The sequence below is a fragment of the Helobdella robusta genome (assembly GCF_000326865.2).
Source record: "Helobdella robusta unplaced genomic scaffold HELROscaffold_17, whole genome shotgun sequence".
Lineage (NCBI taxonomy): Eukaryota > Metazoa > Annelida > Clitellata > Rhynchobdellida > Glossiphoniidae > Helobdella > Helobdella robusta.
Window position 1 is genome coordinate 1720792 of NW_008703942.1, and position 26758 is coordinate 1747549.

The following is a 26758-nucleotide window of genomic DNA, read 5'->3' on the forward strand; positions in this document are numbered from 1 at the left end:
CAGACTCTAAATCTACAAATATGCGGCAATTGGCTGGAGCGGATATTTTCAGCCAATTGATGATCACGGCCAATATCTTGTTGTGTCTTTCAGTATATCTTGCCAGAGCGGATGTAGAACCACAATTGGAAACTACATGCTTATTTGTTTGTCGAGAATCACAGAGAGGGCATTGAGGGCTTTGCGTTTTACCCCATCTAAACAAATTTGCGTTAGTAGGCAACTGCTGAACTAAATACTTCCTAGCAAATTTGTAGAGGACTCCGGCAAGATTTTCCGTGGACTCTGACCAACGGGATATGTTGTTGGCTTTGATGAAATTTTTTATATTTAAAATTAGTGAACCTTGACTCTGTAGTGAGAAAACATGATTTAAGCTACATTCAATTCTTTTTTCTTCCAAATGACTAAGACTTCCAAACGACGACTTTATTTGTCCGTATTTTAAGAGCGTATTATCTACTTTGATAAAATCGATCGCTGATTCTTTATAAAGACATAGAATCTCTTTGTTGCTATTAGTTTTAAAATAGTTCCGAAGTTTCAGTCTCATTTTTTCTGTCGCATCTTTTAATGAAATGATGCCATGACCTCCCATTGTTGTTGGCAGAGAAAGTAGTTCAGACACACAACCGCTGATTGGCATATCTATCCACTCCCTGACAGCGTTAACAATCAGATTATCTAGGTTCTCTGATATCCATGTCAGCGAAAAGTTGTAGCTGCGGAGTTCAAAGTTCAATTGAGACGGTATAAATTTTCTTAAAATTTGTAGTTTTTGCTGTGGATCCACTTTCAACTTTGAAGTCGTTTCCAACAGTTGAACAACCTTAGCTTGTATCAGAGTTTTTGCTTTGAGGTCGTTGCATTCGAAATCATACAGTTTACCAAGGTATGTAAACGCTTGGCCAATCTCTACGTTAGGTATTGCCACATCGTCGATCGTCAATCTTGGCAGAAATTGCTCATAAGTACCATCTTTCTTCCTCATTCCAAACGAACAACATTTATCGACTCTCATCTTCATCTCTGACCAATTGCACCAAGTTTTTGTGCGCCTTTTGAGCTATGTGCTATGATTGCTGAGTCGTCGTCAGCGAATTGTAGCCATAATCTAGCGTTTAAGTCGGAAGTTGGGCCCCACAGATAGCCATATTGTTTGTATTCTTGACTGTCTAGAATTTTCATGAGTGGATTGAAGCAAATATTGAAGAGTAATGGTGAACATGGGTCGCCTTGAAGCACCCCTTTCCTGACTGGTATTGCTTGCGTGAGTTCACCGTTGATTGACATTGATATTGAGTAGTCGGAATATATTGATCATATTAATTTATGAAGTGATTGGGGAACATGATGATATACTAGAATTGAAGTGATGAAGTGATAATAATAATATTAATAATAATAATAATAGAATGATTTCAAAAAGATGTAATTAAAAATCTGAAATAAAAAAAGCTGACCTGATGGACCATTGTTTCCTGGCAAACCGGGTTGTCCAGGATCACCAACTAAACCTGCAAATCCGGTATTACCAGTGTCTCCGGGCAAACCATTAGGACCAGATAATCCAGTAGCGCCTCTATCTCCCTGTTGTCCTTGTGCACCAGGTTGGCCCATAGAGCCTGGTTGTCCTGGTAATCCAGTTGCTCCTTGTTGTCCAGGATTGCCAGAAAATCCTCTCGCACCTTTTTCGCCTTGTGCACCAGTTGCTCCCGTACCTCCAGTAGCCCCAGCTACACCCGGATTACCTGCTAAACCTTGTGACCCAGGTTGACCTGATTGCCCAGCAGGACCTGTTGGTCCTTGCACACCTTGAGGTCCCGGTTGACCAATTGAGCCAGGCAGCCCAGATGCTCCAGTATCACCTTTATTTCCCTGAGGTCCAGATGAACCAGCCGCCCCAATGTCACCTAAATAAATTTTGGATTTATCCTTAATTGTTACACAATATCAACAGTTTATGGAAATAATAGGCATTTTTATGGCATTTTTTCAAACGTGATGCTTCAGTTTTCACTTTTGAATTGTTAATTTTCACAAGTAGATTACAAATTCAAGAATATTTAAAAAAAATAAAAATTCAAATTAAAGAGAAAGCTAACGGAACGTAATACATAAAAAAGTGAAAATTGAAGATGTCAGAAGCGTATAAAATGTTTGAAGAAAAAACTAGATAGGTTTAAAAAAAAAGACAAACAACAATGGGAAAACGATGAACATTACAGATTTTTTGTTAAAAAACAGAAATAGATAAAATTAGTCACAGAGCAAGGGTTAGATAAAGGATCATATCATCGCTTTTTTTTGCATAATATAACAATGAAGAAAAAGTGAGTGAAAAAATAAAACACAACATAAAACACATATATAATGAAACAAAAATTAGAAGAGATGAAAAATTTAATCAGAAATAAATTGGAACTTACAACAGCTATGACATAAAAACAAGAGTCAACAGTTTAGAAACAGCAATCATAGCAGCTGGAAAATTAGTCAATCTAGGAACCCTAAAAACCGCAAATAAGAAAAAAGAAGTTTGAACATTGGTGAGAAAAAGTGATGGAAATAAAATGAAACAAAAGGAATAACAGCCAAAAAATTATTGATGTTATAAAATGGTCTAGGGCGGAAATATTGAATTCAATATAAAAAGAGAACCAAAAATAAATTAGATTTCAGAAGATATACAAAAATGTTGAATACCATCAACCTCATCGGCCCCTCAAAAGATTTAATAAAGAGTATCACGAATGACTGAATGACAGAAGAGCAAATTTATAAAAATATTTTAATTAACAATTAAAAAAATTATTTTATGGCAATATTTTAATGGGCCTTCTAAACATACCCTGAGCTCCTTGATCACCAGGTTGACCTGGTTGACCTGATGTGCCGGTATCACCTTGAGGACCTTGGACGCCTGAAGCCCCAGTTGCACCAGTAAATCCAACCGATCCTCTGTCACCCTGTACACCTGGCTGACCAACAGGACCAAGAAAACCTTAAATAAAGTTATGTCAACAAAACTAGTGTAATTCGGAAAAATGTGAGTATTTGTTTAAACTGGTATAGTTATTAATATTTACCCGCAGATCCGGGGGTTCCTGGTGAACCAGTAGGTCCCTTGTCACCAGTAGCACCTTGATCACCAGGAGATCCAGGTACACCTGCTGGTCCTTGAGAGCCTACAGGTCCAACATCACCCTGTGCTCCAGCCGGACCGACGGGACCTGTGGCTCCTTTAGCACCAGCAGGGCCTTGTGCACCCTGAAAACCAGGTGCTCCTGGAAGTCCATTGTCACCTGGAAAGCCTGGTAAACCTGTGGCACCTTGAGAGCCAGGCAATCCATTCACGCCTGGTAAACCAGCTGGTCCATTATCTCCAGGTATACCAGGATTACCTTTTATTCCCTGTGCCCCTTTGTCTCCTTGTGGACCTTGCTGTCCAGGCTGACCTAAAGCACCAGGTTGTCCGGAAGAACCAGTAGAACCTTGGCTTCCAGATAAACCAGTTGCTCCAGTAAAACCTTTATCTCCTTGCAAACCGTTGTCTCCTGGCAATCCAATGTTTCCCTTAGGTCCTGGCTGTCCAACAGATCCAGAAGATCCTGGCTGACCAATAGGACCAGTGTCTCCTTTTGCTCCTGCCGGACCTATAGCTCCTTGCAGGCCTGGATTTTAGCACACCATCATTATAAATAATGTTATGAGCAACAAAATCAGATTTTTGATGTACTGGTAAGTTTGTTGAAAAAAATATACCTGGTTGACCAGCTTGTCCATTTTGTCCTTTGTTACCTACACTTCCTTTTGCCCCAGGTTGACCTTTTGGTCCTTGAGGTCCCTGGTTTCCTGATAATCCTGGAACTCCTTGGAGACCCTTATCTCCTTGTGACCCTGGACTTCCATTGTTGCCCGGAGAACCCGGTGTTCCAATAGATCCTTTAGGTCCCTGAGGTCCTGGGGCACCTTGTTGCCCTACAGACCCTGGGGCACCTTGAAATCCAGAAAACCCAGTAGCTCCACGGTCACCAGATTGTCCTGGAGAGCCAGGTTGTCCTGATGGACCAAGCAATCCAGTTGCACCTTGAATCCCCTGAGCTCCTGGAGCACCATTGTTGCCAGGATTTCCTGGTGAGCCATCCAAACCAGGTTGACCAGTGAAGCCTGTACCGCCTGATGGTCCACGTTGACCCGGATTTCCAGGAGATCCAATTTGTCCAGGTGTTCCTAACATTTATAAATAGATTTTGGTTAAAAAATTACTATTGAGTAATAAAAATTATGTTATTTACCAGCTGAACCAGGTTGGCCAGTTGATCCCGTTGCACCTTGATCTCCTTGTGGACCGGGTGATCCAGCAATACCTTTTTCTCCTTGATTACCTGGCTGTCCTGGATTTCCTTGAACACCAGGACTTCCAGAAGATCCAGTGTCTCCTGAAAAACCTGTAGCTCCAGTAAAACCTGGTTGTCCCTGAACACCCAATTCACCTCTAAAATTTTTTTTCAAAGTTTATATATTAGTAAAAAAAAATCGGAAATTTATGAAATAAATGTAAGTAATTGATTTATAAATTTTTGTCACAAAAATAAGTGGATTAATTATGTCAACTCTGTAAACTTCAAAACAATTAATGAGTTTATAATGCGTTAAAATTATTAATAATATGACTTATTCGAGTAAATTTTTTTTTCAAAACATACCAAATTTTTATTTCCATATAACTATATGATATAAAATTACAACTATTTATATTCAATTAAAAAACCAGCTTTACTAATGCGTTAATATGAAAACTTTTTAACATAAAATGTTACAACGAGATAATACAACGCAGGATAATCTAAAAATCTAAATTATTAATAATAAATTGTATTATAAAGCTCGTTTATGAAAATTTTTTTAGTTTTTCTGGTTTATAAAAATTCTACAGCAAAATTTAATATATGGTGTAACATAAATTTTGAAATTAAATGAGCCATTATTATTCGGTATAAACTAACACAATAATCGTAAAATTAGTGTCAACAACACTACGAACACCAATCTAAAAACTTCCTTTTTTGTTTATTATAATTCTTTTTCACATAAAAAAAACAATAATGGATTTTTTAAGTAATTTAATTTCACTCTCTTTTCTGAAAAAATATTCTAACGCTAACAAATGATTATGTTCTGTGGTTGGTTAAATTTGACCGGCCAACGGAATTATTTTGGCTTCACTTCATTAAATTTATATAAAACGAACGTAAAGAAAAAAAAAGTTTTCTAAGATCTAAACTAAATCAATATAGTCAACATTTAAATAATGAAGTCATCTTCAACATGGCCGTCTATTGCATGTTTATTTTATTTCATTTCCACTTCAAACTTGCTCAGAACAGGTGTTTACAAGATCAAATTAATTGACAAAAGTTGAAGTTATGAAAAATTTGTTATATTAGTATTTAAAGTTTAAATTTTATTATAGATAAAAAGACGCCACATTTTCCATAGCAAAGGGTTTTTATATGCAAATAAATACCAATTTGAATTAAAAAGTTTAAAACATCTTTTCTGAATTTATGGTTTGTCTTGTCTTTCACATTTTTTTTCCAAACAAGGCGTGTAATCTGATAACGGTATGGCACGACATAGTTACAAGGTGGGCGTTACGCTATACTGATTGCATAAAATTTCAAAATATATAGCCTGAAGGTTTTGCACTAAACTACGTAGAATCATACCAGATAAGGTCATTTCATGGCTTCAATAAAATTTATAAAATGTGAAAAAATTAAATCAGATATTTTAAAAATGAAATTTTGTCCAAGAAGTAAATAAAAACAGAAAAAAATAAAGAAAATAGTTCAAAAAACATGCAAATTTGGTCTAACCCATTACACAACAAAAGGATAAGAAAGTTGAAAGTTTGATTTTTTTGGATAAAAACGTTGTGATAAAGGGGAAGCGCAGTGTTGTACAGGATGGCCTTGAAAAAAAAACCCGTGATACAAACACTGTTTCTCTTTATTGAATAGCTCTAACAAGTTCAGAGCATCTTAAAAATGGGTCTTCACAACTTAATTACTTTAATACAATTAAATCACAAAATCTATACGAATATCCACCCTACTCAATAAACATACTTGTATGAATACGCAGGAAATGCATAATACCCAAGACGTTATTAAAATTTGAGTTTCAGACAGAATTCGAACCAGGTCTATGCGCCACAACAACGATACGAGAACGAAGTGAAATGTATTTTATTGAATTAATTCTAGAGGTATCAACAATAAACAAACACATTGTAAATAACAATGCGTCGAATCAAAGCCCCACGCTTTTGTATGTGATCGACCGAGATATGTCATTGAATTTTAGCCCGGGCACGAAAAAGCAGGACCAGCGCCTTTTAACATTACGCCATCTTGCCGTATGACTACCTCATACTTCTTCCGTATAAGATAATTCCAGACAGCCCTTTGAAAATACATTACAAGTCAATACGTATATAAAGTATCGGAAAAAATCCGCTTACGGAATAAGTCCAGATTTATTAGGTTACCCAAAATAAATTTTATTTTGAATAAAAAACTTGGTCAATCTCAGAAGTTTGAAACAAATTTATCTTATTTGATTTCTGCTTGAGCTTTTAAATGAAATGGTGATCAGCCGATACAAAAGACAACAGAAATGACAATGGTATATAGAACTTACTGAGGGCCCATTGGTCCGGTAGCACCTGTTGAACCAGTGGCACCAGTAAATCCTAAAGAACCTGATGGGCCTGATTCCCCCCTTCTTCCTGACGATCCAGAAATACCTTTAGGCCCGGTTGCACCAGTATCACCGGCTGCGCCAATAGCACCAGCAAGTCCAGATAATCCCTTACTACCTGGCAAACCAGTGCTGCCACTTGGCCCTATTATTGATGGATTCATATAAAAAAGACTGGAAAAAAAAGAAGTGGTAATTATTACTAACCAGTAGCTCCTTGAGGACCAGGAGAACCTGGAAATCCTTTAGCTCCCTTAGCACCAGTCTCACCAACCTGTCCGGGTAACCCTATTGAACCAGGATTTCCTGTCTGGCCTTGGTCACCGGGTGCACCAAGAATTCCTGGTTGACCACGAGCTCCTTGCAGCCCCTGTAAACCTTTATCACCTGGTTGGCCAATTTGACCAGATGAACCAGGCTGGCCTTGTTGACCAGTAAATCCCTGTTGACCTTGGTTACCTTGCTGTCCTTGAGGCCCTTGAAAACCTATCAGACCACTTGGGCCGGGCTGACCTGTAGCACCTTGTAAACCTTGAACGCCTTGAAATCCCGGTAAACCCTTTCCTCCGGATTGCCCAGGATCACCTTGTAATCCCTGAGGTCCAGATGGTCCTACAGGACCTTTGTCTCCTGTAAATCCTTGAACACCCGGCTGGCCTGGAAGGCCTGTGTTTCCTTGAAAACCTTGTTGACCAGGAAAACCAATTAAACCTTTCGGCCCCGTCATTCCAGTACCACCAATAGATCCACTTTGTCCAGGAAGACCAATTAATCCTGGTTGACCTTTAGTCCCCTGAGCACCAGACAATCCAGGAAGTCCAGTAAAACCTTGCTGTCCTCTATCCCCAGGTTGTCCCAGTGGTCCAGGTAATCCTGTAGGCCCAGTTCCACCAACAGAACCTGACTGTCCTGTAGCTCCAACAGGACCAGGATTTCCTTGATTACCACGATCACCTTGTTGACCTTGTTGACCATTGGGCCCAGAAAGTCCACGATCTCCCTGTTGTCCAGATTGACCGGTTGAGCCAGTAAATCCTGTGTATCCTTGATTTCCAGGAGATCCTTTCATTCCTTGAGATCCAGGTGTACCAGGTGAACCTTTGATTAAATTATAAAACCTATAAATAAACATAAATTTAAAATTAAGCAAAAAACTCTATTACCAGGTGATCCTGGCTGTCCGGTTGAGCCCTGAGGTCCAGCTTGGCCTTTACTTCCTTGTAAACCAGAAGCACCAGTTGCACCAGGTAAGCCAGTTATTCCTCTTTGACCTGGCTGACCTACTGGCCCTTGAGATCCAGGTTGGCCGTTTTGGCCAGGTGAACCCGAATCTCCAACTTGACCTTGATCCCCTTTGAGTCCTTGTGGCCCTGGTGAACCGATAATTCCAGGTTGACCAACCAAGCCACTAACACCCGAAAGTCCTGGTTGCCCTGTTGAGCCTTGTTGGCCGACTGGTCCTGCAGGCCCCGGAGAACCTTTATTACCTTGAATGCCAATTGGTCCTGCGAAACCTACCGGTCCAGGAGCTCCTTGATTTCCTGTGGCTCCTTGTTGACCTGGCTGGCCTCTATCTCCTTGTTGACCTGGTGAACCTAAAGAGCCAGGCGAACCTCTCAAACCAGTTCCGCCAGTTGCTCCCTGGGGCCCAGGCAGACCCCTGTCTCCTAGTTGTCCAATTGCTCCAATAGAACCTGGAGTGCCTGGTTGGCCAATAAGACCTGATGAACCTTTGTCACCTTGTGGTCCCGCCTGACCAGTATCACCAGGAAAACCTTGGGCACCTGGAGAGCCAGACTGACCTGCAATTCCTGGGACACCAGTAGATCCTGTATCGCCTCGATCTCCTGCTGAACCAGGCAAGCCTGGTTGACCAATGAGACCTTGATTTCCTCTACTACCTTGATTTCCTTGTAGACCAGGTTGTCCAGGAGCTCCTACTGGGCCCTGCTGACCAGGTTGACCAGCCAAACCTGTAGCACCAGGAGTGCCAGCATCTCCGGCTGTACCCGGTTGTCCAATCTGTCCAGGTTGGCCTTTTTAATATAAATCATCAGTTATATAACAATAAAATATAACACGTTCAATATGAAACTTACCTGTAAATCCGATAGGCCCTGCTAATCCTGTATCCCCGGTAAATCCAGTACCACCTGTCGGACCTCTATCTCCTTGAGCACCTTGAGGCCCCTGAATACCTGGTTGCCCAGCTTGACCTGGTTGGCCTGCCAATCCTGACGCACCAGAAAATCCTACATCTCCTGGAGGACCTTTTGGACCTTGAGGTCCTTTTGGTCCCGGATTTCCTTTAACTCCTTGAGGACCAGTTGGACCAGGTTGCCCAATAAATCCTGGCTGACCCATTATACCAATAGTTCCTTGGTTTCCTAACAAATATATTACATGCATTAATTATTTCTTTAAAAACCAAACTTTAATTCTCAAAGTCTCTATCCTTGAAGAGCAAATTTTAAAAAATTTAACATTATAATGAATATTTTAAATTTTTTGATTTTGTATTCCACCTTTGTAATAACTTTTTCGCAAAAATTTTCTGATATACAAAAACTGATTATATGATAGCGATATTAGTCAAAGAATTAATAACATTTAAATTTTCAAAAAAACGTGAAAATTTTTTTTAATTATCTTTTTTCATCTTGAAACATTTTAACAAAATTTTGTAACATCAAAATGCATCATCGAAAATCAAATTTTGATTTTTTTACATAAATTAATCACACAAATATTTCTTAATTGAAGAAACAAAGTGAATGAGAAATAAACGGTGACAGTAGTTTGTTTTGGTAACGGGTAATTTCAAAAATGCTAACGATTATAACATGAAGAACAAGCAAGCGTCACATAACTATGCGTTTTCAATGTTTACAGAGCTTCTAATAAAAATGTACTGTGCTGTAAATGGTTACCTAGTAATAATGCCGATGTTTGATCATTTGAGCTTGATCGTTAATAAGATAAATAAAGTAAAATTTTGTTTCCTTTCATGTGTGACACAGACATGTAGTGTAAGAATCATGTTCTGAGATAAAAGAGCTCATATACATTTTCATACTGCTTCACAAAAATTATAAACATGACATTAAAAAAAATTTTTATACAATGCTCACCTGGTGTTCCTGTTGCTCCTTGTTGTCCTGGGTTGCCTTGAGGACCTGGAAATCCTTTGTCTCCTTGAATGCCAGAAATGCCTGGAGAACCTGATTGACCTCTGTCACCTACTGGTCCAGATGGTCCTGGTGAACCCAAAGTTCCTTTAGGTCCTGGAATTCCGGTTGCTCCAGTAGCACCTGTGCCACCATTTGCTCCACTAAGTCCAGTAAATCCGGTCGCACCTGTTAAACCAGGAAGACCAGTAGACCCAGCATTTCCTGGTTGTCCAGTAGAACCAGGCAATCCTTGTTGACCAGGACTTCCTTGATTGCCAGGTGAACCTGTATCTCCCGGTGGTCCGGATGTTCCCTGGTCACCATTTAAACCTATTGGACCAACATCTCCTGGCAAACCTGTAGCCCCTTGTTGCCCCTGTGGACCCGGTTGACCAGGTTGGCCTGGAGACCCAGGATTTCCTAATTCATAAAAGTAATAAAAAAGACCTCTACATATATATCGCGCATAACAATGTTTGAAAAAACATCTAAACATTCTGCGTGCCACTGCTACGGCTTTATACATCATACTTGAAAAATTTCCAAACAACTTTATTTTGGTCATCAAAATTGTCACGATAATAAAGCCGACTTTAACCTGTAGGGCCAGTGGGACCAATTGATCCTTTGTTTCCTGCTAATCCTTGCTGGCCTCGGTCTCCAGGCTGTCCAACTGCTCCAGGTAGACCAGTAAAACCGGTTCCTCCTTGTGACCCAATCGTCCCCATGGTACCAGGTTGGCCAGTGGCTCCCGTAGAACCTGTTCCTCCTGTTGCACCAATCCCAATAGGTCCTTGTGGACCTGGTGAACCAATTTGTCCTGGCTGCCCTGCATTTCCAGGTTGACCAGGAGCACCCAAGGTACCTGCGGGACCAACATTACCTTTCTGCCCCGTCGGACCAGTAATTCCTGTATCACCAGCTTGACCTTGAGGCCCTATTTCATATCAAAATGTATTGTAATCATTGCGACAATTTCAAAATTTTCATTTTAAAATTATTAATATAATTCGTTTGAAAAAAATTGTAAAACCTGGCTGTCCTTTTTGACCGGATGGTCCAGGTGGTCCTTGCTGTCCATTTGGACCAGAGGCACCTGGATCACCCTTTAATCCAACTGGTCCAGGTAATCCGATTTGACCTGGTGTTCCTTTAGTTCCTTGTATACCAGTGTCACCGGTGGATCCAGTTGCCCCTCTATCTCCAGGCTGACCATTTGGACCAGGTAATCCAGCTGCCCCAGGAAAACCCTGTGGTCCTCTATTACCAGCTGCGCCTTGTTGACCAGGCTGTCCTGTAGCTCCTTGTGGACCTTGCGGGCCATTTTCACCTGGTAATCCAGTATCACCAAACAAACCTGTATCACCTTGAGCCCCGGTGTTTCCAACTAAACCGATCGCTCCTTGTTGCCCTGGGGAACCAAGGGCACCTTTTGGACCTTGAGGTCCTTGAGCTCCAGGCTGACCATTGTCACCAGGTTGACCTGGTTGGCCTTTATTTCCTTGATTACCCTTGTTTCCTGCAGGTCCGGTATTTCCTGTTGGACCAGTTGCACCTTGCAAGCCAACAACACCAGATTGGCCAATATCACCAGGTTGTCCAGGTTGTCCTGCCTGACCAGGTGTTCCGTTATCACCTGGAAGTCCAGGAGATCCTTGAAAACCCGTAGCACCTGGCAGTCCCCTATCTCCTTGAGAACCTTGTGGACCAGGAGCACCTTGGGCACCTGATAAATTTGCATCATTTTTCTATTCGAATCATTTTGACACTAAAAGCCTGAACAATAAAATATATAAGTTGAACGAATTTCTTGATCTTTTTATTTTGAAATTTTATGCAATTGCAATTATTGAAAGCCGGTTATCTGATCGTAATATGAGTATGGTGCTATGAATGGTTATTATTACTTTGAAAAGAGTCGTGTGAATGGACATATTTATATATTTAGGAAGCATATATATGCTAGTAATGATTATGATAGTTTTTAAACATAACAACTAATAAGGAAATAAAATCCACCAAACTTGAAAATAACAAACAACCATTACCTGGCCGCCCATCTTGCCCAGGAGCGCCTACATTTCCAGAAGGTCCTTTCTCCCCAGCTGGTCCAGGTTGACCAACTGCTCCATTTGGACCGTTAGGTCCAGGAGCTCCTTGCTGTCCTTTATCTCCTTGCAAACCGGGAGATCCAGTGAGACCTCTGTCACCCTGAAGTCCCCTATCTCCGGGAGAACCTCTGATACCTGGGGAACCGATAGGTCCCGATGGTCCATTAACACCGGGTGCACCAACTGCGCCAGGATTGCCAGTGTCACCAACAGCCCCTGAAACACAAATTTTTCAAATACAAATTAGAATTCTTTAAAACGCTAAACATAACATCAATCTAACCTGGAACCCCCAAAGACCCTTGAGAACCAGGTAATCCTGTAGCTCCTGTGTAACCAACATTGCCGATAGGTCCTTGTAATCCTGGTTGGCCTAACTGCCCAGGAGATCCAGTAGCACCTTGGGGACCGGTTAAACCTGCTGGTCCTTGATCTCCGGCTTGCCCTTGAGGACCTGTTGCTCCTTTGTAATCAAACAAATATTAAATGAACGCTTTTTTAAAATAGTGAAAAATATTACATTGCAAACAGCTCTAAATAAATAACAATAAAAAATGTTAAACCTTGAGGTCCAGACAACCCTCGATCTCCTTGATTTCCTGGATTTCCAGCATTACCTCTATCTCCAGCAGGGCCCACAGGACCTGGCAAACCATTTGATCCTGGTAATCCTGGTAATCCAGGAAATCCCTTTTCACCGGTTGTTCCGATAAGCCCTGAAAACCCAGTTGAGCCAGTAAAGCCGGGTTGACCAACATTTCCTGGTTGTCCTGTTTGTCCTTGTTGCCCTGGTAAGCCAGAAGCGCCAGTAGCTCCAGGTGCCCCTTAATGTTTATCAATCATGTTTATTTTGGATGTAAGCAACATTACATTTCATGATTTTATTTTATAAATTCATAAGTTTGAAAAAGTTTATTCCGCATCACAGTCTGCAAAACATAACAAATTTAATAAAAATTCTGGCTGTCAAGATCTTATAATACAGTTGACTGTAAATGATTAAAATGTTTAGGACAAATTTCTATGAAAAACGATTTAAATATAAAACTATCAATAATTAGCTCACCATCTGCACCAGCTTGGCCAGGGGATCCAGAATTTCCAGGAGCACCAGGGCTTCCGGTATCGCCAGGTTGACCTTGCGGACCTGATTGGCCTGGAGAACCTAAGCCACCAGGGTTTCCTGTATTGCCAGTTGCTCCTTGAACACCTTGATCGCCTTTTTGTCCTTGAGTTCCAGGTTGTCCTTGAGATCCAGGCAAACCTGTGTCGCCAGTATTACCTTGAATACCTTGTGTTCCAGGCTGCCCCCGATCTCCAGGCAACCCAGTTAATCCTGGCAACCCGATAGAACCAGTTCCACCTTGAGATCCAGGAATGCCAGCTTGGCCAGGAAACCCAGTGGCTCCAACCGGACCTGGTTGACCAGACTGACCGATTACACCTTTATCTCCTTGAGATCCTGGTTGCCCTGGAGTTCCTTGAGCCCCTGGGAAACCTATCGCGCCTGGTGATCCTTGTTGTCCAGGATTTCCTGTATCACCCTGAGCTCCATTTGATCCAGGAGAACCTTGCAAACCTCTATCACCTTGTAAACCTTGGCTGCCTGGATCACCAGGAAATCCAAAAGGACCAGGTTGACCAGTAGCACCTTTTGAGCCTGCTGATCCAGGGGCACCATTAGACCCTGGTTGACCCAGTGCCCCAGGAGCTCCTTGATCTCCTTGTGGTCCAGTAGGTCCTTGACGGCCAGACGTTCCGGTATCACCAGTAAATCCCGTAAATCCAGTCCCTCCTGCTGATCCAATAATTCCTGACTGACCAGGCAAACCAGTATAGCCCGTTGGACCAGGAAGTCCTATAGTTTGTGAAAAAAATAAACAACTTATCTAATCATTTAAAAAACCGTGAAAAATTAAATAACTAAAAAAACTTTCGGTCTTAATTTTTGAGATTCTATATTTTGTCATCCAATCATTATTAATCTAATATTATAAAGATAGATTATTTTTTTGCCAACCAAATTATTAAAAGTTAAGAGGGTTTGGTTTAATCATTTGTTATACTGGACAGGAGTGAACATCTATCGACTTCATTTATACAAACACACATAAATAAATAAATACACAAAATATAAATACAAATAATGGATTAAGACCATCTAATAAACATTTGTTTTAAAATATCATAGCATTGCAGGCACTGTTCAATTTGCAATGAGTTTTTCAATTTTTCGTATGACAAATTTCAGCTCATTATCAAATGTGTTAATTATGTTGTTTATTATATATATATATATATATATATATATATATATATATATATATATATATATATATAATAAATTTAAAAACAATATATTTATACCAATCTCTCCAGTTTGTCCAGGAAAACCTGTAGCACCAACATCACCAGGATTTCCAACTAAACCATTGTCTCCTGTTGAACCTGTAGCACCGGGTACTCCTGGCTGACCCGCATTTCCAGAAGGCCCGACAATACCTTTATCTCCTTGAGCACCGGGATTACCCGGTTGTCCATTGGCTCCATTAACTCCTCTGTCACCTGGTTGTCCTGGCTGTCCTTTAGCTCCTGGCTGACCTGTAGGCCCGATTGGACCAGATGGACCAAGTGGTCCTGGAGACCCCAAAGGACCTTGCTGACCAAGCTGACCTTTAGTTCCAGTAGCACCTTGAACACCTGGCAAACCAGTTTGACCTTTATTGCCAGTTGGACCTTGAGCACCAGGCAAACCTGTCGAACCAGTTGGACCCTTAGAGCCTTGAGGACCTTGAGGACCTTGTAAACCTTGTGGGCCTTGAGCACCTTGTTGACCTCTAACACCCTGATCACCAGAGAGTCCTGGCAAACCTTGATTTCCTTATAAATAAAATTTGTTAAATAGTAATAACGTTGAAAAGCTATTGATTATTATGTAGAAAGCGATGTCCATTAAAAAACAAAAAAAATATTTTGAACTAGTAACTTTACTGGTATCAACATTTTTATATTTCATTTATACACATTTACCTTGAGGTCCAGGTTGACCAGGTTGACCAGAATTTCCTGGCTGTCCTTTTTCTCCTTGAGAACCAGTAGAGCCCTGAGGTCCAGCAAATCCAGTAGCTCCCATTACTCCAGGAATTCCTTGAAAACCTTGATCTCCCTGTTGACCAGGATTTCCAATAAGACCAATTGGACCAGGAGCTCCCACAGAGCCTGTTAAATAAGTTTAAAAATTATTTTAAAAATTAATTATAGAAATAAGAAATAAACAGAAATTTTGTTCACCTTTAGGCCCAGGAATTCCAGAAGAACCAGTAGCACCAGTAGCACCGACAGAACCAGCGGGACCAGGCAAACCATCTTCCCCGCGTTCACCAGAAATTCCTGCGGGTCCTTTAGGTCCCTTTGGTCCAGTCGAACCAGTAGATCCTTGAGGCCCTTGAAAACCGGTACCGCCTTGAGGCCCTTGGGCACCTGGTTGTCCAGCTAAACCTAAATGTAGAAAATTCCGTTATTAGTTACAATAAAAAGTTATCAGCTTCAAATCAACTCAAGTAAACGTTTCTAAATAACCTGGCAAGCCAAGCTGACCAATTCGACCAGGTGAACCAGGTGAACCAGTGTCTCCGGGAAAACCTTTTGATCCAGATGGACCAGCAAGACCAGGTAAACCTACAGATCCTTGATTTCCAGTTGGCCCTGGTGAACCTTTATCCCCTTGAGGTCCTTGTTGCCCAACTGGCCCCGACTGTCCGGCTGGACCTCTATCTCCTTGTGGACCCTGTGGACCTTGTAATCCTGGAGGACCCGGATTTCCTGATAAACCTTGTGGTCCTAATTGACCAATGGCACCAGGATTTCCCAGAGGGCCTTGCTGGCCTGGAGTTCCTGCTGGTCCAGGTGCACCAATAGATCCGGGTAAACCTTTATTACCAGGTTGACCAGGAAAACCTGTGTCACCCTGAACACCAGTTGGTCCTTTTTGACCTTGCGGACCAGAAGAACCGGTCGATCCAGGCAAACCTTGCAATCCAGAAAATCCCGGTGATCCTTTTAAACCGGCGGGTCCGGGACTACCAGATTGACCTGTAAACAATCATATAATTAAAACGTAAATAAATCTAAACTGTCATTTTAAATAAAGGTAATAATTATTGTCAATAGCCATCAGTCAATATTACCTTGAGGTCCAGGTTGACCAAGTGGACCTTTTTGTCCAGAAGGTCCTTGTGGACCAGGAGCACCTTTCTGACCACTTGGTCCTTGAGGACCAGCCAAGCCAGGCTGTCCAATTTGTCCTGGAGAACCTTGGTTTCCTGGTTGTCCTGGAGTCCCTGATGTACCAGTAGGACCAGGACTACCTCTGGGTCCTTGTAAACCTGGTTGACCCGCTAAACCGGAAGCCCCTGTAGATCCTTGTTGACCTCTGTCTCCTTGTGCTCCTTGTACACCCTGTGGACCAGGCAATCCTGATGGCCCTTGAGAACCTGGTTGGCCGATATCTCCAGGTAGTCCAGGTGCTCCAGGATTACCTTTTGGACCCTGGTTACCTTGAAGTCCAGCGTTTCCTGGTTGGCCAGGACTACCAGCTGAACCACTTGCGCCTGTTGAACCTTGCATTCCTAACAAATAAAAAAAGTAATAATTTGTTAAATAAATTTTTAAAATAACCAATAAAAATTCATTAAAATTAATAAATTTTAGCTATTTTTATATCTATGGATTGACTATTTATAAAATATTTTATAAAGTTAATTTAATTTTGTATTATATTTTAATAGCAGTAAATCCATTGATTTTTGAACTTCGTTACAATTTTTTTTTTATAAATATAAAATAAATATTTTATATTTTTTTTTATATATACAAACCACGCTCGCACTCCCACACGCACACGCAGACACACACAAAGATAGATATATATATATTCTATATATGTATTATATTTATTCATAAATATATTAACTTATTCTATTTGGTCCAAAAATTCGTACTGGTGTTATTAATATTGAAATTTTATTAAACAATGTTTGCATTAATAGTGTTCAATCAACAAAGTTTTTAAGGGTTATTATTTCTTGAAATTTATCCTGCTTAAGTCATATTCAATTTATTTCACAAAAAAATTACAAACAATTTAGGCTTAATTTATCGACTGAGATATGTTTCATCAACATATTCTTCTTACATTATATAATGTTATATTGTTTTACCATTTTTTGGTCATTGTATTTTTATTTGGGGTTTCACAGCAAAATCTAATATTTGAATTTTAAATCTGTCAAAATTTTATTATTCGTATTTTGTTTGATTCATTTAATGATCATGTTAGTCATTTGTTTCTTTCATCTACAATTTTGAAATTTTATTTTCCTATATCCCGCACAAACTTTTATATTCGTTCAGTTTTCCATGTTTATCAAATATTATAAATTTATCTTTTTAATATTAATCCTTTTCACATTTCTGTTATATTGTCGAATTGCTTGGTTCAAACTTTTATCTCGGTGGCTCAGCAAGTGAAAACTTCGGGTTTCCCAGTGAGGTTTTTTCTATTTTTAATACTTTGCTGAATTAAATTTTATTTGAAAAATTTGAAAAATTTATTTTAAATGTTCAAGTGAGTATGTCAAAAAAATTCCATAAAACAATACCAGAAAACTTCAAAAACAATATGAAAGCAGATGCTTGGTTGAGAATGATGACAATGCATCATAAGTGAATTTAATTGTATACATGTGCTTGTGCATGATTATACTCATTAAACTAGTAGTTAATCACTTTAATCAGCACCCAAACATAGATTATGAATGACATTTGAAAAGAGCGCCACAAATTAATTGATAAGTTTGTATTTACTGATCAAAATAACTATAGACTTATATAAATTTAAAACCATTTAATCGTGTAAAAATGATAGTTTTAACTACCTTGAGATCCTGGATTTCCTGCCAGCCCTTGAATTCCGGTTGCCCCTGTATCCCCTTGCAAACCAGCCTCACCAGTTGCACCAGTAGCTCCGACAGCACCATTTAATCCAGTTGTGCCTTGTGGTCCTAAATTTCCTTTATCTCCAGGTGAGCCGATTGCACCAGATGAACCTGGAGTTCCAGTAGGCCCTTTATCTCCAGGTAATCCTTGCTGTCCAACGTTTCCTGGCTGGCCAATTGGACCAGAAGGTCCCGTAATACCAGTTCCACCAACTGGTCCAGTTAATCCAGGTAATCCAGGAGCCCCATTGTCTCCAGGTGAACCTTGTTGACCAGCGGGTCCAACCGAGCCTTTAGGTCCTATAGGTCCGGGTGCACCCTGCTGACCTTGTGATCCTGGTTGGCCCGATTGACCAATTGAACCTTGTGCTCCTGGTTGGCCAGATACACCTTGCTGACCTTGAAACCCTTGAAGACCTGGTTGACCCTGAGCCCCAATTGGACCAGGTTGGCCTACCAAAGATTATGAAAATATCCACAATTTTGATATTTTGATTAAGTCAAAAATTAGGCAAATATTAAACATAAGAATTGAGCATATAATAACCAGCCGGTCCCATTGATCCTTGTGATCCAGGTAATCCTTTATCTCCAGGTTGACCTGGAACACCAGCAGCTCCTATATCTCCAGGTAGTCCCGTACTTCCAACTGAGCCAGGTGAACCCTGATCTCCTTGAGCTCCTGGTTGACCAGGTTGACCCGCAGTACCAGGTTGTCCTTTCGGACCTAGTTGACCTTTATTTCCCGGTGCCCCGGTTGAACCAGTATCGCCACGCAAACCTGTGCTACCAGCGGGTCCTGGATTTCCGACAAATCCAGGTTGACCTGGTGATCCTTGTGATCCTGGAGTACCAGGAAACCCTTTAATACCAATTTGACCAGGTTGACCAGAATCACCAGGTAAACCTCGATCACCAGGTGCACCAATATTTCCCGGCTGTCCTGGTGAGCCTGCTTGACCAGGTGGTCCTTGGAAACCCTGCTGACCTATTTATAATAATAAAAAATTGAAATAATTGAACACTAGGTCAAATATCATTATTGACATCATCTTTCTACAGCACACTTCGATATGAAATATATATCACTGGACAGATGTTTGCAGGTTTGCTATATTTGACTTGAGATTTTTGTATTCTTTGTGCTGAAGGCCAAAGTATGTATATAGACACAATATAAATGTAAAAATATAAAATGAACAAAAAATTTATTAACTAAATTTTTATTGTTTATTAAATCATTTCAAAATGCGTAATAAATTAAGTAATTAATGTTAACTTTTTAAACCATTTTCTACGATTCTTTCAACAATCTTTAGCACTATATCTGCCTTACCTATTCTATGTTTAAATACATTTCCTTTATTTTACATAACTTGAACTAAATTTACGTAATTTCTAACACTTTCAGTGCATATGATGTCAGCCAAAACTTATGTACGTTTCCCTTTTCACATTATCTAAAATTTCATGCAATTAATGCTATGGTCAAAAGTTAGTCATAAATAAAATCTTATCCACACAATGACTTCTTATTAATATAAAATATTAATACTTTTTTTAAATTCTTTCAAATAAAATACATTAACATGCATGTTTCATTAATTAGTAAGATGAAAAAACATCTACCTTGTTGTCCAGGATTTCCGGGTAATCCTGGAGCTCCAGGGTCACCTGGTAGCCCAGCTAATCCAGATTGGCCATTAGAACCTGTCTGACCTTTAAGTCCTTGTGCACCAGGCTGGCCTGGTTGACCAATAACGCCAACAGGTCCAGGAAGTCCTGTGTCGCCAACGGGACCTTGACTTCCAGAAGCTCCATCAATTCCTGGAAAGCCTTGCTGACCCGGCTGACCTTGAGCACCAGTAGACCCGGAAAATCCAGTTAATCCAGGTATTCCACTTTGACCTTGTATTCCTTAATGCAGATGAAGAAAGTACCAAATAGTTGATTGACAAAGAGAACTTACAAATCATTCATGAAAATTCAACAAAAATAAATTTGTCCCTAATTAAAATTTTAAATCAACTAAATTACCTGGTTGGCCTTGAGATCCAGGGTTTCCTGTTTGCCCACGATCACCTGTTGGCCCAGTAGAACCAGTTGCTCCTACCGCTCCAATGTTTCCTGGAGAACCTGCTTGACCTGGTTGACCTTGTGATCCAATTGGACCTTTGTTACCTTGAGGGCCAGGTAATCCTGTAGCGCCAACTTGTCCTGGCAAACCCTTAGGTCCTTGCTGGCCAGTAAAACCAACAACACCAATACTTCCTGGAATCCCAGGTAAGCCGGTAGCACCTAAAAGTAACGCCATAAATAAATTATATTTTTGAGACACAATTCTCTAACACTAACTCCATCATTCCAAAAAATGAGGCATGTACAAGTACATGTCATTGTTAAACCTTCTTCACCTTTGTCATTTTAAATCAGAAATTACCTAATGGATTAAACCAATGCCTTTATTTTAACCCTTGAACAAACTTTTAAAAAATCCTTGAAAGTAACTCAAAAAACTGAATTTTCAATCACTACAAATAATTAACATTTTAAAGTATTATGCTGGTTACAATTATTGTTTATCTATTACACTTGCAACAAGAGATCAAATCGATAACGTTGCCAATCGTCAACTGAATTATTCTCATTGACTTTCGGTTCCTTCAATAAAATTTACCACAGTGAGAAAAAATTTTTAATTTTAAAACTATTTATTTAATACTTATTTTTATCACATTTTTGATCTAATCTTTTAATCACATTTTATCAAAAAATCAATGTTATTCAAGTAAAGACAATATTTATAATACACCAAAACGCATGTTTTGCAGGTTCAAACCTTGTTGTCCTGGTGAACCAGACGAGCCGAAGGAGCCAGGTAAACCAGGAAATCCAGTAGCACCTTGAGGCCCAAGGGCTCCTTGATTGCCTATTGGTCCAGTATCACCAGAAGCACCGGGATCTCCTTGTAAGCCAGAAGGACCTTGTAAACCTTGTTGTCCTGGTAAACCAGCAAAACCTACTGCTCCCGGAGGTCCCTGTGGACCCGGCTGACCAGTAGCACCTGGATTGCCCGGAAGTCCTTAAGATCATTTGTAAATGGTAGAATATAATTATGTGTTATTTATACAAGGCAAAACAAACAATATTTGTATAATGTGCAAAACAAAGAAATCAAAAAGTTTGAAACGGGAAGTAACAAAGTCGATATATTAGACAATTAAATAAGATCAAGAACATAAAACAATCATGAACAACCATAAAATACAAAGCACATGTGATTGAGATTGTAGCTAACAAAATATTCTACCTTGACTTCCAGCAATACCCGGTTGTCCTAAAGGTCCTTTTAATCCAGGTAATCCAGTGGGCCCTTTGGCTCCTTGATTTCCAGAAGCACCAGTTTGCCCAGTAAATCCCGTGGCACCATTGCTGCCAGGAATTCCCACGTTTCCAATTGATCCAACGGCCCCAGGATCACCAGTTTGACCTTGTTGGCCTGGACTACCAGCTTGACCAGTGTCACCAATGACCCCAGAATTTCCAGGTTGACCAACACTGCCTGTATTGAGTTAGATATAAATTTTGTTTTGAATAGTTAACTCATTTTCATAAGCTGCGTGTTCTTTAAATTTGCTATATTCGTTAAATACTTTTGATATATTGTTTTATGGGAATATAAATTCATTTAAATTTATGCATCATTTATATAGAAACACGTATGCACAAAAATATAGACTAAATTAATACACTTAATTTTCAACTTTATCAATTTGACAATTTAATGTTTACGTCTGTATGCTAATTTGAGCAAGAACATTCACTACTTAATTAAATTGTGTATTGCAACATTAAAAATTAATAAATGAAAAAAATTTCAATTCAAACGCTATTTTATAATCGTTATCATTATTATTAAAGATACCAGGCAATTTTCTAAAACTCTAAAATAAACAAATAATAGCAGTTTTTCGGTTTTATTTCATCCTCACAAAAATGAACTTTGGCTTACAAAAAAACATTTTTTAAACATTTTTTTTAAAGGAATGGAAAAATGCCAAGAAACGAGTAAAAAAACTAAAAAACATAGTAACACAATTTATAGGGAAGAGAGTAGGAAACAACAAAAGAAATAAAATGAAAAAATTATCAACTTTTGACACCAATTATCAATCTTATCACTGGTAATTAACTTTTCAAAGATTAACCTGTTTTGTACATGATGTAATTTAAAGTTTCTATAATTTTTCGTTTTTCTGCCTAACCAAATTAACCTTGGTTTATGTTTTTTTAATAATTTTCATTCCATTTAATTAATTTTTCAATCTGCTTTATAAAATTTACTTGCCCTCAGGAATAAAGTCGTTAACATACAACATTCATTTCGAAGAGTATTCTAGTCCTTTTTATTTTTCTTCTCATCATTATTGAAATCTTACATAATACCATCTAGAAATTAAAATAATTAATTAATCTGTCCTCAGAAATGTAAAGAATTGAAAAGAAATGAAATGCTAATAGATGAAACCATAACAGGACTGCCGTTTTCGTCAGATATTTGAATTAAGAAATAGATTGAAGTAAATAAATAAGTAAATAGATTAACGTGCAAACAAATTCATAAGCGGCGTTTAGAATCAATAAGATAACTGCAACTATGGTTCAAAGATATCAGCCTAAAAACTTCACTAATGAATATTATGTAAAATAAATTTTTAGTTTTATATAAACATAAACCTGCAAATCCAGGAAATCCAGCAGGCCCAGCATCTCCTTTGAGACCAGGTTGCCCAATAGGACCAGTAAATCCAGGACTTCCAGGCTGACCAGTAAGTCCGGAGGAACCAGTATCTCCTTGCATACCAGGCAAACCAGGCAAACCAGTTGCGCCTCTTGAACCTTGACTTCCAGCATTTCCCTGAGGCCCTTTAGGACCCTGCGGTCCTGGAAAACCCATTAAACCAGAAAAACCGGTATCTCCTTTAGCACCAGTTGGTCCTTGAGGACCGACAAAACCAGAATCTCCGACTGGTCCAGACAAGCCTGGCAATCCAGTATCTCCAACTGGACCAGCAGGTCCTAATGGTCCTGGCTGGCCAGTGAAGCCAACAGATCCAATTGATCCTTTGTCACCAGGTTGACCAATAGGACCTGCCAAACCAACTGATCCTGGTTGTCCAACAGCTCCTGGCTGTCCGGGAAATCCAGGTTGCCCCTTATTGCCTTAAATATAAATATTGAACAATACATAAACACAGATTTCAAATTTAATATTTATTTAATAATCATTAACAATTTTTCAAACTAATCCATGTAACAAAATTATTACCGGGTTGCCCGCTTGGCCCCACTGGTCCTTTATTTCCTACAGGCCCACTTGATCCTGTTACTCCTTGTGGACCAGGTGAACCAATGAATCCAGTAGAACCTAGTTATTATAAGTTTAAATTATAATTATATTCTTTAATAATATTTACAGAAACACGGTTTATATTCTAACAAGAAAAAATAAACCTGTAAATCCAGTAGATCCAGTATAACCTTGTTGACCAGGGCTACCAGAAATACCAGCTGGTCCTGGTAAGCCTTGTAAACCTCTATCTCCTTGAGTCCCTTGATTTCCTGGTGCACCTTGTCTTCCTTGATCACCCTGTAGTCCGGGATCACCTTTCAAACCAACAGGACCAGTAAATCCTGATAAACCAGTAGCACCAACTAAACCACTTAATCCGAGTTGACCTTTAGTTCCTTGTGGTCCAGTGTTTCCAGTAAAACCAGTCTGACCGGTTGATCCAGTATCTCCAGGCAATCCTTGTAATCCACGATCCCCCTGTATTCCTTGTGGGCCTGGCAATCCTGTTTCTCCTTGAATTCCGGTAGACCCAGTGGTTCCAGCCAGACCTGGTTGACCAGATGGTCCTGAAGGTCCAGGAAACCCTGCTGCACCTGGTTGTCCAGAAACACCGGTGGCACCAGTATCACCTTGACTTCCTGGATTGCCCTGTAAACCTTGATCACCAACATTTCCCGGAGAACCTGAATTTCCTCTATCTCCTGGTTGCCCAGATGGACCAGGAAGACCAATAGTTCCTGCAAGCGCATATTATTACACAATCGTAAAGGAAAGTTTTTTCAAAACAAAAGAAATTATATTTATCAGACCTATTAACCCCGGGTTTCCTGGTTGACCTTTGTTACCTGGTTGCCCTGGTACACCAACTTGACCTGTTGGTCCTGTAGAACCGACCTGACCCGGTTGACCTTGTGCACCTGGCGATCCATCATTACCCACGGGTCCAGGTTGTCCAAGAAAACCCTTCGGTCCAGAAGGTCCTGGTGGACCAGTTGCACCTAAGAAGAAAAACAAATAATTCATGTCACATCTCATTAGATCAAAATTAAAAATAATTAAAATTTTCGACACAACCTTGTTGTCCTTGGGTTCCTGGACTTCCAATGTTCCCTGTCGAACCAGTGAATCCTGTTGAACCAGTCAAACCTTTGTCACCTTGCTGACCAGGATTTCCTGCTAATCCAGTTGGACCTCTATCACCAGGTTGTCCAGGAGAGCCTACTGGTCCTTGGAAACCTGGATGTAACAACTCATATAAAAAAGAAAAATAATTTTACACGAAAAAAATGAAACAAATTTAGTCGAGTAAAAATTAAACCTGGCTGCCCTGGTGATCCAAGTGAGCCAGTTGGTCCGGTATCTCCACTTAAACCATTTGACCCTACTGGACCCTGTAATCCAGGATTTCCGGAAAAACCAGTTGGTCCCCTATCTCCTTTGGGTCCAGTTGGACCGGATAAACCAGTGTCACCAGTTTGGCCAGGGTTTCCAGGGTTTCCCCTATCTCCAGGTAGACCATTTGGACCAGCTAAACCTTGTTGACCTGTACGAAAAATAATCTTTCATTAAAATTTTATTATTCACCTGTGATCATTGTGTGAATTCAGTTTTATCTATATAGCTTCATATGTTTAAAACATTGTTGTTAATGTGGTTTTCTTGATTACTTTTTGTTGATATGATTTGTAGTGACAGTGATGTTTGCCAACCACTTTCATAACAGTGGATTATATGTATGAGCTGAGTTGTGATAATTATTTACTATGTTTATACAACACCAATACCTATGATTAAAAAAGTAAAGGTTCGATAGCAATAACAAATTTCGATTCTTAGAAAATCTAATTGTAAAATTTCAGTAGCAAAACATTAATCTAAACATATATCTTCAACTAATAACCTGGAGATCCTGGCTGCCCTTGAGTTCCTGGTAAACCTGAAGGTCCAGGCAAACCATTTAATCCAACAAAGCCTGGCTGACCTGTGTTTCCAACTAAACCTGGAGAACCTGGTTGACCTAATGAGCCCGGAAATCCGGTAGCTCCTTGAGGTCCGGGCTGACCAATTGGTCCAGGTGGACCTACAGGTCCAGTGGCACCGGTTGCGCCGTTTACTTGTAATCCTGGAGCTCCTACAGGGCCAGGAGACCCTTGTGTTCCAGGAAGACCTGGTGATCCGATATCTCCCGCAGATCCGGGTGAACCAGGTGAACCTGGTTGGCCTTGAAATCCTGGTTGTCCAGGCAATCCTTTAATAAAAAAATAAATGAAAAAATAAATGAAAAAAAAAATATTATCAAATATAACTAGCTCAATTTTTGCTAAGCATCCTAGTCTCGAACCAGTGTTCTCGTTATCAATCCAGATTTTATAACGACACGAAATTTCTTGTATTGTTATTCAAACGAGACATATTTCAAAAAGTTTCGTATCTAAATAAAAAACATAAGAGAAATTTTGTCTCGTATCGTTGATATAATGTCTCGAATAGATACAAATGCAAAAATGTATTTAGTTATAAAAAAAAGAACTTCTAATTTATGTGAATTGACTTAGTTTAGTTTCCGTTTATTTTAGTGCAGTACATTTTTTAAAGCAAGTTAGCAAGAAAACAACAGACGATAAATGTGCCACGCGTCGTTGTTAATGCGCAATGTCTTAGTTTGAATGCTATCTCTCAAAACTCAAAGATCATCATACGCCTTGTGCACACGATGCTATGTAGATAGTCTTTTGGTATCTGCTCAAACTCGCTAAAGGAGAATAAAAATGCTTCGCCTATAAAAAGTAACGCTATCGATTTAATGATTTTATATTATTATTCAATCTAAATAAATATATTTCAGATTTTATTTTGATGTTTTTATTTCAAACTCATCTTTAATCTGTTGATAGCCAAATATTATAGTGGTAAACAAGCATCCGTAAAATAAAAAATTTCAGTTGCTTAGTTAACTGGTTCCAATTTTTAAAATTTGAATCGAGATTTCGATATCGTATCGTTATTTCGCGCTATTTTTCGGCGTCTCACATCATCCGGTTTTATTAAAGAAATGTAAAAATAGGTTGTAGTTAATTGACTAATTATAATCAATTGGTCGTCCGCCTATTCATGTTAGAATTACAAAGGATATAATAAATAAATAATATTTTTATTTATTGCATATTTAAGAGATGATCGTTTACAGGATAGGTTAGTAAGTTGTATTATACTTATATAATTATAATTCTAGAGTATGTTGCAATAACAACCTTATGTTTTTTTGGTACTGATGGTAAAACTGCATTAATTCATAGAAAATATCATTCAGATTTTGTTGTTATTGCGCTATGTCCCATATCAAATAGTATCGTCTCATTT

General features: G+C 39.4%; 9 protein-coding genes across 9 annotated transcripts; 1 reads left to right on the forward strand and 8 right to left on the reverse strand.

Moving 5' to 3' along the window:
• Positions 1-1462: 1462 nt before the first annotated feature.
• HELRODRAFT_75995 (hypothetical protein) lies at positions 1463-15741 on the forward strand (the record flags this gene model as incomplete). The annotated part of the gene is made up of 2 exons (XM_009015998.1): positions 1463-1763; positions 15659-15741. Coding segments are annotated over 2 exons (384 nt in total), but the record flags the coding sequence as incomplete, so codon positions are not given.
• A 541-nt stretch (positions 15742-16282) lies between these two features.
• HELRODRAFT_137216 (hypothetical protein) lies at positions 16283-16597 on the reverse strand (the record flags this gene model as incomplete). The annotated part of the gene is made up of 1 exon (XM_009015999.1): positions 16283-16597. A coding segment is annotated over one exon (315 nt), but the record flags the coding sequence as incomplete, so codon positions are not given.
• A 1494-nt stretch (positions 16598-18091) lies between these two features.
• Positions 18092-18247, reverse strand: HELRODRAFT_138797 (hypothetical protein; the record flags this gene model as incomplete). The annotated part of the gene is made up of 1 exon (XM_009016000.1): positions 18092-18247. A coding segment is annotated over one exon (156 nt), but the record flags the coding sequence as incomplete, so codon positions are not given.
• A 316-nt stretch (positions 18248-18563) lies between these two features.
• On the reverse strand, positions 18564-18962 carry HELRODRAFT_75907 (hypothetical protein; the record flags this gene model as incomplete). Its single annotated transcript, XM_009016001.1, has 1 exon — positions 18564-18962. A coding segment is annotated over one exon (399 nt), but the record flags the coding sequence as incomplete, so codon positions are not given.
• A 653-nt stretch (positions 18963-19615) lies between these two features.
• On the reverse strand, positions 19616-21122 carry HELRODRAFT_76282 (hypothetical protein; the record flags this gene model as incomplete). Its single annotated transcript, XM_009016002.1, has 2 exons — positions 19616-19962; positions 20903-21122. Coding segments are annotated over 2 exons (567 nt in total), but the record flags the coding sequence as incomplete, so codon positions are not given.
• A 1541-nt stretch (positions 21123-22663) lies between these two features.
• HELRODRAFT_76101 (hypothetical protein) lies at positions 22664-23263 on the reverse strand (the record flags this gene model as incomplete). Its single annotated transcript, XM_009016003.1, has 1 exon — positions 22664-23263. A coding segment is annotated over one exon (600 nt), but the record flags the coding sequence as incomplete, so codon positions are not given.
• Positions 23264-23533: 270 nt separating this feature from the next.
• On the reverse strand, positions 23534-24073 carry HELRODRAFT_75879 (hypothetical protein; the record flags this gene model as incomplete). Its single annotated transcript, XM_009016004.1, has 1 exon — positions 23534-24073. A coding segment is annotated over one exon (540 nt), but the record flags the coding sequence as incomplete, so codon positions are not given.
• A 225-nt stretch (positions 24074-24298) lies between these two features.
• On the reverse strand, positions 24299-24852 carry HELRODRAFT_138757 (hypothetical protein; the record flags this gene model as incomplete). The annotated part of the gene is made up of 2 exons (XM_009016005.1): positions 24299-24396; positions 24771-24852. Coding segments are annotated over 2 exons (180 nt in total), but the record flags the coding sequence as incomplete, so codon positions are not given.
• Positions 24853-25290: 438 nt separating this feature from the next.
• Positions 25291-25647, reverse strand: HELRODRAFT_75772 (hypothetical protein; the record flags this gene model as incomplete). Its single annotated transcript, XM_009016006.1, has 1 exon — positions 25291-25647. A coding segment is annotated over one exon (357 nt), but the record flags the coding sequence as incomplete, so codon positions are not given.
• Between the last annotated feature and the right edge of the window lie 1111 nt (positions 25648-26758).